Genomic DNA, 13324 nt, shown 5'->3' on the forward strand with positions numbered 1-13324 from the left:
ATTTAATATGTCTGGCCCCGGGTCGCCTCTCCGCGAAGTGCCGGATGACGGCACGGAGTAGTTTTCTGAGGAGGCCCGGGGAGGGACGACGACGACCGGGGGACACGACGACTTCCCTGCTCGGCGACGGGGCTCCGTGACCTTCCCCTGCCTGTTCCTTAAAAAAAAAAAAAAAAAAAAAAATTTAAATTAAAAATGCCTTGTGGGGCTTCTCTCCCCCCCGCCCCCGCCCCCCGGCGCTAGGGTTTCCCGAGTCCCACGGCCGCTCCTCGGCGCTCGCGGGGGCGGCGGCGGGGCGCGGGGAGCGGCGGGCGGGCGGGCGGGGGCGGCGGCGGGGCCTGCGCCGGCCTCCCGGGGGAGCGGCGCGCCGAGGTCCCTCCCACCGGCGGCGCGGCGCGGAGGGGGTTTGAATGAAAGACGGGACGAGCCCTGAGCACCATGTCACTCCGTGAGGGAGGCAGCGGCAACTAGGCTGGGGAAGGCTCTTCCCTCCCCCCTCCCTTTTTTTTTCTTTTATTTTCTTTTTTTTTTCCTTTATTTTTCCCTTTTTTTTGTGTGTGTGTGTGTGTGTGTGTGTGTGTGTGTTGGAAGAGGGGCGGGTGGGGAGCGAGAGGGGAGGGCTCGAGAGCGGGGCGAGCCGAGCCGAGGAGAGGACGAGGAGAACGAGCGGGCGGGCGGCTCTGCGGAGGTTTGGAGTTGCACTGTCTTCCCGGCTCCCGTGGCAGGACGTTCCCCTCCCGGGCCGGGCAGCGGGCAGGGCCGGCGGCGGGCTGCTGCCAGCGGGGGAGGCGGGCTGCTCCGCCGCGGGCAGGGGGCTCGCACCCACCCAGCCACCCACAGCCCCGCGCGCACACCCCACGCCCCCGCCCCCCCCCCCCCCCCCACGCGTATACACACACATATATGTGCGTGCGTGTTTTTGGCTGCTCTGGAAGTAACGCGCGGTAGACGGCGAGGAAGTCTCGGCAGCCTCCCTCCGTCGCCCGCGCTGTCAGGAATAGCGGCGTGAGAGGAAGAAAGGCCCTGGGGCACTACACCCTGCCAACGAGTTCCCTGCACCAGCCAGAAGGACTCCAGCTACATGGGCAAACGCCTGGACCAGCAGCCAATGTACCCCCAGTACACCTACTACTACCCCCACTATCTCCAAACCAAGGTAGGGGTCGGCGGGGCCGGGCGGGCGGGGGGCAGCGGCGCACATTGCGGGCTCGCCCCTCCTCGGTGGCGATTTTCCCGTCGCTTCCTCGGGCTCGGTGTCACGCAGAGCGGAGCTGGTAGGCAGAAAGCAGGCGTGAGAGGCAGGAAGGTTACCGCCTGCCCTCCCCCTCGCCTCTTTATTTATTTTAATTCATTTTTTCCGCGCCCCCCCCCCCCCCCCCCCCGGGCTGCTGGCGTCGGCTAATTTCTTTTATTGTTTGGGGAGACCGGTGTGGTTAACGCTATCGTAACGCCGGGCAGGTAGCGTGTTTATCATGGCATAGGATAAAGATTGCTCTGGACAGCATCAGGCACGAAACGCTGTTTTGGTGGCTCTTCCCGGCATCTCTACAGTTTATTCGGAGCTTAAAAACATTTTGCTGTTAGAAAAGCTGTCTGTGGCAACTCAAACTTTTAATCAGCTGAGGAGGAGATGCTGTGGAGCTCGGAGGAGAGCTGGGAGCCAACCGACTGTAAATCTGGTGGAGTTTGTTTCAGTGCGTTGCACTGCTTTTAATATTTCATTAAATATCGAGGACGATACGGCCGTACTCTGTTGCATTTATAAGGTCTAGAAATAGAGGGTGACTACTTTCAGAGAACGTATCCAAGTGCAGACTCTTCCTTTTTCTTTCTTTTTTTCTTGATAATTTTAAAAATGCCAGCAGACTGGAAAGCAGGCCTGCATCTCCTGAAGAGGCTGAGTGAAGTCGACACTACCTGGCCATGAGTTAGTTAATTAAAGCTTTATTTTTCTAATGCTATTGTATAATAGTCTGCTCTCTGAAAAGATTTCCTGCGTGACCGAGGGACAGTAACAAAAGAAATTCCTAAACCGAAAGTTCGCAAACCCTGTTAGGACACTGTATTTAAGGGGGGGGGGAAGGGGGGGGGAAAAAAAGTGGGGGGTGTGATGGTGGAAATACTGTTCTGAAGTGTGACCTCACAGCCACAGATTAACAGTTTCAGTCAAACTAACATCCTTTAGGGGTTTTAAAAAAAAAAAAAAAAGAAAAAACAGGCAGGGCGCGCGCACACGTGCGTATGGCACTGCGTACACATATACATACTGAGCTTCTGTGGCAAATTTAACACATGGGACTTTTGACATGTGCATCTGTGTGTGGTGAAGTGCCACGGGGGAGGCTGACTTCTCCAGACTTTTGGTTTGAAACACGTTGATCTGGCTGCAGTTCTGAAAGGATAAGTTATATTTCCTTGTTAATAAAATTACTTTCCCGTTAACGTTTATAGCCTGACTACTGCATTATATAAATTAACTAATTGTCACAACTGCGATTCAGGCTGGTTGGAGTTGCGATGACACCAGAACCACTCAATATGATTACAGCCTTGTAATTCATGGCAGGGTTACATCTCGCTTCTTTGCTCTGCTGTTTCTTTCACTGTATCATGCAGAATTTTTTTGTATAAAATGCAGCCTTTTTTTAATTTTGTATTTTGGAGTGATTTTTATGATGGTGGTTTTTTTCCTCCCCCCTTCCTTTCAAGGTCGATCCAAATTGCATTTTACCTTTGTGACCATTTAGTGTGTATTGTTGCTGTTGCAGCAGCAGCCCGTCCCTAGCTTGACTGCAATATTGCCTATAGCTTTAACTGTTTGGGGGATTTGGGGACGTAGACTGATGCTATTCCTCAAAACCTGGCAAGCCAAGGACATGAAACAATTGATGGTGTTTTTTTGAAAGAACAATAGCCTCGAGTATTGGAGGAGAAATATTGGACATTCCATGCCTTTTACTCACGTAGCTTAGATTTTGCCAGTCCTATTTTTTTTCCCCTTTTTTGCTCATTTTTTTTAACTTTGTAAAATAAGCTTTTTGAGGAAATTAACCTTGTATTTGAGCTTAAAATAGTAACAATAGCTTTTCCATACTGTGGCTTTTTTTAACGCGATGCTTTAAAAAATAAATTAAATGCACTTTTATAGCCGGTATATAAAATTATCAACCCCGTGAAAAGTCATGTGTGTCTGTCTTTGCACACACGCGCTATTACTGTAAGGACAGGTAAAACGTCAAATTGGTGATATGTTTTATATGGCATTAATTTTTCTTTTTTTTTTCTTGCTCCACAGTTAAATGCATACATAAAACCTAAATAATAAACACACATACACACGCGTATATATGCACACGTGTACAAGTATTTCTCTTCTATAGACCGTAAGAGTTTAGAGCAGTGCAGACAGGCAGCATCTGGATTTTGTTACCTTAAAGCTAGCCATCAGCTTCTGGGACATTTTAAAGCAGTTAGATCCATTGTATGTCTAAAGCTAATAGTTGGGTAATCAAATAACGTTGTGGTGGAGAGCTGTATCTTTTATCATGCCTATTGGAGCAACGCATATTAATAAACCCCTGTATGATTCCAGCTGTCCTGTGAACTCCAGCTTTTTATTTTCCAAAAGCTGCTTTTTGTATCGAGCATGGTAGGATTCAGCTCTACAGAAAGAATGTGTTTTTGTACTCATAGTCATGCACGCTGAGGGGGGGGTGCATTCATTTGTAATTAAGAAAGAAATTCTAGGCTTTCTTATGGTGTGTGCATACAGCTCGTGAAACGCGGAGTGGCAGCACGGTCAACGGGCGAAGTTTGGAAATCCGTGTTCCCCCAGTGCGTTTGGGTGAAGCGCTGCTTTCGCTTCGCTTGTTTGGTGAAGTTGCCTCGGTCCTTCTTTGAGAAGTACCGCGTTACTGTGCATCACGTCCTTCTCACGGGGGAGCACGGAGCTGTGCAAGACCTCGATCTACGCTCTGTGTTTGTGTCTTCTAACGTAGCTGGCATGTTGTTGTGCAGAAATGGTGTAAATGAATAGCTATACGGGTAATGGGATTATAAATAGAAAAAATGGATTCCATATGTTTGCCTGATTGCTTTGGGTTTGTAGTGTTCTGCGGCCTTTTGTGGAACACGAAGCACACTCTTATTTTTCAGTTTACTTGTGCTCCTTCATTATCAGATGCCACCACTGAAGCTAAAACTTTAATTGCAGGTTTAGACAAACTGTTGTCATCCAAAAATGAAAAGGGGGGCAGGGGGAGGAAGTCAATTTTTAAGAGGCAGTTGCAAGGAATTTAATACGTCTCTTAAGGACAAGCACTGGGTTTGAGGAAAGACATAACGTTATTTTTCTCGTTTTGGCATGACGCTGTCTGACAACTGCAGTTTGAAAGTACAGTGTTGGAACTTCTGTAGGCAGATCCTGAGAGCAGAGTCCAGTTGTCCTAGGAGTTTAAACATTTTTGGTTACTGTTTTTGAAATAAAGTGAAGTCTTGTGTTCTTGTTGCAAAGACTAATGCACGGAGATGGTTCAGCTCACGTATATTATATATATCTGATGAGAATCTATAGTAGTTTTTATTTTATTTTGAGACGCTAAGTGAATTTCCTTAGTTGCATCCTTGCTGATGGCGTAACTACTCAAACAACTGCTTTACAGGAGTATGTTGTAAACTGCCACATATGAAATGATAATCATGCCAAATCTTGCATTGTGGTCTGGATTTTTTTTCTTTTGTTTCTTAGTTGCCAAAGCAAATTCTTTTTCTCTTTGCCATTTTGCACAGTGGAAAACAAAACTAAGCACCATGAAATATCATGTAGTAGTATGAAAAATGGAGAAAAAATATTAACTGAATATATATATATTCAAATATATTATTTGAATATATTTGGAAGAATCTCTTTAATTTAGTAGACACTATGTTTTATCTTTGTCCTCTGCAGCTTATGATTAGATCTAGAGCTGGGGTGTAAGTTCTGTCTGCAAACAGTTCACTGAAAAAAACAGAATCACTCGGGTAGAAAGGAGGAGGTGCCGCAGGTACCTGCCAACAGGAATTGTTTGGTTTATGATTGCTGTACCTGCGTTTGGGGTAAAAATATGCCAGTTTAGCCGCTATTTCAGTGCAGTTTGCTTTCATGCATTCTCCAGATATTTCCCATCCATTAGTCATGGTCTGGATTTGGTAGTTTAACTCTCATGGTGTTGACTCTGTTACCCAGTCAGAAGGCTGAATACTCCAAACGGAGAGGTGATGTTTACTGTACGCACGATACCTCTTCCTCTCTGTATGCCTGATGTGCATGTGAACACATGCAAAAGGACAAAGTGTGATTTCCCAACACCTATGTGAATATAATCCCGTCTCTACGGCTGTGATAAGTGTGCAGACTGGCCCGCTGGCAAGAGTGGCTTAATGAGCGTGTTCGTGAGGTGACAGATACATGCCCCACCTGAGGAAAAAACAATTGGGAAATTCAAACTGGCTTAGCTGGAAGAGTTTAGGCTCGATAAAGTAATTTTATGGGTACGTGTTTGAGTGGGTGTAGGTGTGTTATTTCCTCTTTGCCAATTTTAGGGCATCCTTTGGCACAAAGGAATTGGGGACCTTTTTCGATTGTGTGCCATGAGCACGCCTCGCTCCATCAGCCTCTTTTAGAAAGCGTATTTTTGGAATCAGCGCAAAGATCTTGCCTCTCTTCACCTTGTACCTACCAATCCCATGCTTTTTTGTCACTTGCGTTCCTGTTTAGCAAGTTTACCGCATTCCCCACTTTTGGCCATCTGGCCATACAGAAGGCCTTGAAGAAAGCGTTCCAGATACGGAGATGCCTGACAGGGCTTCTCTGGCTGGTAGTGTTCAGATTGTGTTTGGTGCCTGGTGTGAAGCAGGGGTCAGGTGTAAGGAGTAATTCATCAACCACACACTGATTTCAGGCTGCATTTCCAACCATCTGCAGCTTGGATTCCTGCCAGAGCTCAAAAGTCTAGCTGGAGCCCATGTGATCGTGCCAAAGTAAAGGCAAACACTTGCAAATAGAGAAATGCATTTCTAGGAATGAAGTTCGTTCGCACTTAGCCCCTGTTTGATTCAGTACATTGCAGCGTGTTTTAAATGCCTCTGAGAGCTGCCTGAAAGAAATATGAATTCGTTTAAATGCCATTTAGAAATATTTAGGCCTGGCTCTAATTTTGACAGTAATATTAATATCAAACTCCAGTATTTTGCCAGTTGCTTTAAACAATAAGGAAGATAAAAGTTATGTTCTGATGAAAATGAAAAAATATATGAACTCATTTGTTTTCCATTTCTGTTTGCCATTGATCCTTACATGCCTGGATAAAAATACTTTTGCTGCTGTAAGGGACACCATGATATATATTAAAATAATGTTGAATCTCTTAGTCCATCTTCTTTCATGTCTTGTCTCAATGTAAGTCTGTTTAAATTTAAAAAACAACAAAAAAAACCCAAACTGACTGTGGGTAAGGACAGTTCAAATTTCTACTCTTTTGAACATTTGTGTATTACTGTAAGCTACAGAGATTTATTTTGCAACCATATATTTTACTTTCATAACAAAAGACGGAATTTGCAAGCATTTTCCAGATTAGGCTACACAGATCTTGCTGTGGCAAATGCTGTGTGTTAATAGTTATAATTTAGAATGTCTTAGACAAGGTGCACTTTGAAAAGGAAAGTAGAATGCTTCAGAACTGGACTTGGATTTTTTTTTTTTTAATGCATGGGGGCCTTTCAGAGTAAGCCTGATGGTATATTCGCACTGTAATTCAAGTATCTTGGTAAAAAACATCAGTCTGTCAGTTCTGAAATTTCCATAAATTGAAAACCAGATAAGAAAAGATGTGTTCCAAGTGGGATGCCTGAGTTCATTTCAGGTCTTGTTGTAAGTAGCCTGGATAGTGTTCCCTTTGCATATAATTGCAAACAGGGTTTTAAAATTTTTTTTTGGTGTGGGGGAAGTGGGTTTGTCACTATCTGTACTCCAGGCAGTGACTTTGAGTTCACTTGCAAACAAGCCCATTCCAGAGTGTCCAGGAAGAGAAGCAGATTTTAAAAAAAAAAAAAGTGGGCTGTTTTTATTATTTTTTTTCTGTTTTGTTTTTCTTGAAGAAAAGTCTTTTAATGTTAGAAATTTTATGTAGAGGAAAATGGTTGATGTGTCTCCAGAACTTGCTTCCAGTGCTGCATTAAACTTGTGTTTTGTAACAGTCTCATCAGCTACAGCTGTATGTGATTAAATAGTGTAATATCAAAAGCATGTGTGAATAAGAGCTTTTATGATATAGTTGTTCCATACCAAAGGCTGCAGATGGGCAGAGAAGGGAGATGGAGAACAGTGATTTACTCAGATATTGTCACAGCCTATATTGTGAGTGTTTGTGTAGTGATGTTTCGCAATTGCTTTCCCACTCATATGGGCAAGGTTGAGTGACGGAGGGAAGTTTAGAAGCAAACACTTTTACACAGAGAGCTACCCTAAATGTGCAGGGTATCAGCCTGAGAATGGTGTCTGCTGATGCAGAATGACATACCAACATTTTAAGTAGCTCATTAACGATAATAATATTGAAGAGAAGCTATAGCAAGAGGAATCTGTTCTGCTTCCCTTGAAAAATCAATGAAAGAGATTCTGTTGCCTTCAGTAAGGCAGAATCTGGCCCACAAAGCACATTCTGTTCTGCATGGCAAAACCAGGACAGCTGAACAATATGCAGGTTAAAAAAAAAAAAAACAGATTACAAAAGAAACAGGAACTGTCTATCAAAATGATTTGGCATTGTACAAGTGGGTGAGGACATACCTCCTCTGATATTTAAGAGCATTTTGGGTTTTCGATAGCTATAATTTCTGTTTAACATTATTTATTCTGATTCTACAACTTTAGAGAATGAGCAGCAAAATCCAGACGTTCTGTCTTTCTGTCTCTCTCTGCCACAGCTGAGATAGGATTTATATGAGTGGGAGCCTAATTGCCATAGGAGATGTCTTGCATGGAGCCCAGTGCCTATAACGAAGATTAGCAATTTCTGTGAGAGAGGAAGAGTGGTTAATCCACAAAAAGTAAAGGATAGAGCAAAGAGCTGCTTTTGCTTTTATTTATAAAACTCTTAAGATAAAAATACCCTGTAGCCTCTTTGAAATTAAAAACGAGTCAGTTTTCTGTGTAGGTCTTTTCCGAGTTCAGTGTTGCTAGGTGGAGAAGTGAAGCAAAGGTTGCTTGTCCTATCTGTAGTTGCAGGTTGGAGCTTCCTGTTGAATTCCTGAGCCATGCTGCCTTTTTGATTTTGTTGGTTTACAGCAAAGTCTAATTTCTTCTAGAAGTTTTTATTAGCTGAAAGACTTTTCAGGCCTGACACTCTCAAATAAGACAAAAAGATTATTTTTCCTAGTTTTGGATGCAAAGACAGTGTTTTTTTTTTTTTTTTTTCTTTCTTCTTGTCTTCCTTGTTTGTTTCTTGCTTGCTTGCAACCATGGTGGGAGTAAATTCCCTCTCTGCTTATTTGTTGTAAAGTCAACTTCAGTATCAAATGTGGTTATTTATTTAAAAAGGAAATATTTACATTTTTGTTTCATTTGTGGTAAATTTCTGCAGATGAAATTGTTTGGACAGATTTTGTATAAGGGTTCCTCTGTTAATTGTATTGACTTCATTCAGATGCAAACAAATGAAATAAGCCACCTGACTTACATAGGTCATAGAAGAAGCCAGAAGACGCTTAAGATTGCATGTTTACGATGTAACGCACTCTGATACTTTGTTCCTCGTTGGTGTCTCCATGACACATGTTTTATGGATGGTACCATGTGGTTGATGATGATTTATGGGCTGTCATGTAGTGGAAGTGATGTCACTCCTGTGTGATTCAAACTTATTCAAGAAGAAAAGTTGTTGAACGGATTTGTATTCCCTTTCCCGAAGTATAAATCAAGCAGCAGTTTGTTCGTATTCTGTGAGTTTGCACTAACTGTCTAATTGCTGAAGCTGCACTTACATACTCCACTGCAGAGCGTGGCAGAGAAGAGCAGGAGTCTTACGGGTGGACCGGCATGATGTTGTTTTATTTAACTGATCGCTCATTTGGCTTCTGTCCTGCGCCCTTCCCCACCCCCTTTCACAGCCCTTCCTCTGCCCAGCTATATTTAGAGGCCAGCCAGGCTGAGGCATTCAAAGTTCAGTATCGACGCTGCCCGGGAGCCTGACCTTTCCGCATGTGGCCTCGCGCCGATGGGAGGCAGCAGGGCTGGATCAACCATCGAGTCCCGTTTGACTTCTTGTGAGAAACACTCTGGTTATTTGAAACAACACGTGATGTGATCTAGTTGCCTTCCTGGGTGAGAAGCTGGTAACCCCTCACCCCAGGGTTACCAGAGGGTGAGACGCAGATTGAAGATGCAGTAGATAGGGGCTGTTTTGGATGTGCGGTGCCAGAGCTGGCAAAACCTTGAGGTGGTGCGTGGGTGACCTGCGAGATAAAGAAAGATTAGGGGACTTCAGATGGAGGCGTTTTGCCAGAGGAGGAGATACGGGAGCCTGGTGTACCGCTACATCACAAAAGGTTTTTAAAGCTAGGTATCCATAGTTACAGCAGGAGAGTGAAAATCTAGATTTCGGGGACTCACCTGGTGTAATGTCCTCCTTCCCTTTAAAGAAGAAAGTACTTGGCAGTTCTTAAAGATGCAGTGATGTGCCTGTGTGAATATCCTGGTGCTCGGAGAATTGCCTGTTTAAAGTTTGCTCTCTTTTTCCCTCTTGCTCTAATTTTTCTGGCTGTGGAAAAAAAAAAGGCATTGCAATTCTTAACCATATAAGGGACTTGTTAGTTTCTTTATGTGGTTGGGAATTGTTTCTCCTTTTGGTCTTCAAAGGCTGGTGCTGCTGAGTTTGCTTTAAAGGGAAGGAACGACTTCTTGCTTAGACAAAGGCTGCAATCCTTATTTCTTCTCTTTCTCACATCTCTCTGACCTTTTATTTGGGGACATGCATATAAATAAATTCTGCTTGTTGGTATCATGCAAGTTGATGGATGCTCTTACGAAGAGAGAAGCATAATGCAGGGAAATGCAGTCTTCATTTCTGTTCTCTCATTTTATAATGATGAATTTGGTTTTGTGCCAGTTAGTAAGTACATGACCTTTTCCCTACATCTTTTGATTCATGACAGGGGGTGTCAGAGCTGTGTTAGTGATCTCTCATTTCAGCTTTTAACAAACTATGAAATATTAAAAATTAATTAGGTCACTTGGAGCTTGGCTAATATGGCTGTGATGCAGGATGGTGATTTCATATTAATGAAGCATGACACGCAGCTTAAAATACAAAATTCAGATTTTTCTGAACACACAAACAGCAGGGACGTATCACTTGTAAGTCAGAATATTTTATCTTGAAAATGTTATCTTTTTAAGACAAACCAAACAAGATACTTTGCAAAGATGGTGTTATTGCCAGCATCCGTTTAGTGTTCATTCCAGAAAATCGTATCTGCCTTTCAGCCTAATTAGAACTAAGTTTTCCAGTGTATTTACCTTAAGATCAAAACTGCCGACAAGACTTCTTTTAGTATCAGCTGAGATGTGTCTACACAGCTGTCAATGTTCTGCTTAGCTGATACACACAAACTGATAATCTACCATATGCAACTGAAAGGTATAATATATACTCGTTTTGTGTGCAAATGACACTTCTGAAATTGTTTAGCGAGGGGCAACTGGCAATGAAGAGAGCTGTGAACAGTACAATGAATAAGGTAAAGAATAGGACCAGTAGCTCTTATACAAGTCCCTGCCTGGTTTTGCATTCATGAAAACTACCGTTTAATACCGCTGTATACCTGAAAGACATCAGAAAAAAAGTCAGAGGCACTGCAGTCCTTCAGATGTTTGACAAAGTGTGCAGTAGGACTTGGTAAGCTAAATGCTTTACCTAGGCTGTATTATGACGACGTTTACTGTGTCAAGGTAGAGCTGCACTAAGTACAGTTAAACAATCGTTCGTGACAACAAGCATAAAGCAGACATATTGCTGTGGCCTTTAGCAAAGCAGCTGGGAGCTTTCTGCCTGGGAGAGCATCCCACTCGCTGGATTTCATCTTTTTGCTCTTTGGATCTCTTTGGAGCTTTTGCATCCTAAAGAAACACAGGGGTTGACCCAAATATTTCCAGTAAGCGTCCTTTTTGGTGGCACTTTTACTACGGGTGCCAGCTGGTGGTGCAAGACGGGATAATAATAAATCTGGGTGATGTGTGGTGGCTCCAGTGTGGCAGTAGTGGTATACGCTGATCCCACCTGTCTGTCGTTGCCTCTCAGATACAGGTGTGTAATGTACTGAGTCATCTTAAATTTTGAGACTATGGCTATAACTCCCTTCTCTAGCAACAGCCATGAGAAAACCGTAGACTACTGGCCTGCCAGGACGTACTTGTTATCTGTGTGATTTAGAAGCCTTGCTGGCCACTCAGTTTCTGCTTTATATCTCTGCCATTTTACAGAATCACTGTAATTGTATACAGTTGTCCCTGCGCAACATACAATTTCCTGTAGTTTGAAAAGCTTTCAGCATAAGATTGTCTAAACTTAATAGCATAAACATTAATTTACTGTGTTAGATGGGTTATTGGGTGTTTTTAGCATACATAAGTCTGGCAATAATTGTGCTGGACAGAAGAAATAAGTTTTTTGTTTCCTTTACTTTCTGCCCTGCTTTTACTTAAATGGATCCCTGGTATGGTAATGCTTAGCATGTAGCAGTCATTTCAGTTTTCCGCGGTCTGTATAAACATTGACTAATGTTCAGAGCCCATTCTGAGAGGTGCCTTAAACACCTTATTCACTCATGTAATGGCTGCATGCAAATAATGGCCTCAGCCTCCAGAAGCCTATACTGGATTGTCGAGAGTTTGGGGATAGACTTATGTAGTATCCACACCTTTTCTTTTTGGGCAGAACCTGGAGGTGGAGAATGTTGTTGCTGCTTTAGGAGCAAATGCAGTGTGTGAGTGGTGTAAGAGTGGAGGTAAAGCTGGGAAAAAGAAGGGGAAACATTTGCAGAAGGTGGCATGTTAATCTCTGGTTATCCAGAAGTGCTGAGTACCCACAACGCCAACAGATGGAGTTCTCAAGTTGAAGCCAGACCCAATGTGACTCCCACATAGGGCATCCAGAATTGCAGCACCCTTTGAAAAATCACTTACCTGAAGTGAGCACCTGAACCAGCCTAGCTGGCTCAATATTGCACCTTCCAGCCCTTGAGCTGTTCTGTGGGGAAGAGAAATGGTGCAGAGTAAAAGGACGCACTTTCTGGAGGAGAGGAATTTCCTGTTGTTTCAGTATTGGGGAAGGTAGTTGTCTGCAGTCCTACTAAGGCACCCAGGTGAAAAGGCCATTTGTGGTGTGTGACCAGTGATGTGAGGGGCAGATCATGGCCAAGCTTGCACTACTTTAGAGATTCAGACAGTGCTTGTCCCAGAGTTTTCCAGAAGACATTAAAAACTGAGTGGACACCTGGATAAGGATGCAAAGGACTACTTGATCCTTCCAAAAAACAGAGAGGAAAAAACTCTTATAAAACGGTCCCTGCGCACAGCCCCCAGCCTTGTTGGCCCTTGCGGAGCCTCCTGTCAGGCACTGATGGGAAGGCTATTTGAAATGATCGTCACAATTTGATCAACATCGTTTAAGGACTGTTCTGTATTCGAGTCCTTCAGGATAATTTTTCCAATCTACAGCACCCTGTTAATCAGCAAGGGAACAGCAAAGAAGTTATTTATGGGTAGGTGTTAGCTAAATAGGAGTTGATAGTTAAGATTTCTCAGAGCCACTGGTTTTGGTTTTCTCATGCCCAACATTGTATGTCTTGCCAGGACTTTTTTTAGATTTTTTGTTGTCGTTACTTTTTTTTTATTCCTCTCATCTTGGCTTGTAACATTTATCATATGTGCTTCCCTTACTGTTGTGTTGGAAGTAGTTGCGTTTTTCAAACTTAGGGTTTGTTTGACTAAAGGTACACTGTGGATGGGAGAGAAATGTAAGATATTCCTGATGCTGATAACTTCTTGTGTCCCAAGGGTTTTGTTTTAAATATGTGAAAACACTATAAACAAGGGTGGATTACTGGTGTTTCTAAAGCAGAACAAGGAACTGTGCCAATGGCCACAAAGATGTAGATTGTGATTTTTACAATGCGTGTTGAGGAATGAAGTATGACTGCCATGCTCCAACAACAGCCGATGAAGTAGACTGCATTTATGCTTCATCTCTCTTGGTCTTTTAGCAAGGGAGTAAATTATTAGTTG

At 43.3% G+C, this 13324-nt stretch overlaps 1 protein-coding gene across 8 annotated transcripts in view; it reads left to right on the forward strand.

The window, feature by feature from the left end:
* RBMS3 (RNA binding motif single stranded interacting protein 3) overlaps positions 1 to 13324 on the forward strand; it is a 728945-nt gene that overhangs the window by 269892 nt on the left and 445729 nt on the right. For 2 of the 8 annotated variants that reach the window (XM_075083291.1, XM_075083292.1), the window contains exon 1: positions 594 to 1156. The exons of the other annotated variants lie outside the window; for them this stretch is intronic. In XM_075083291.1, the coding sequence (XP_074939392.1) occupies positions 1082 to 1156 (75 nt within the window). In that variant the 5' untranslated portion in view covers positions 594 to 1081. Of the gene's footprint in view, positions 1 to 593; positions 1157 to 13324 lie in introns of those variants that run through there. 8 annotated transcript variants of the gene reach the window in all.

Source organism: Phalacrocorax aristotelis, chromosome 2, assembly GCF_949628215.1.
Source record: "Phalacrocorax aristotelis chromosome 2, bGulAri2.1, whole genome shotgun sequence".
NCBI lineage: Eukaryota > Metazoa > Chordata > Aves > Suliformes > Phalacrocoracidae > Phalacrocorax > Phalacrocorax aristotelis.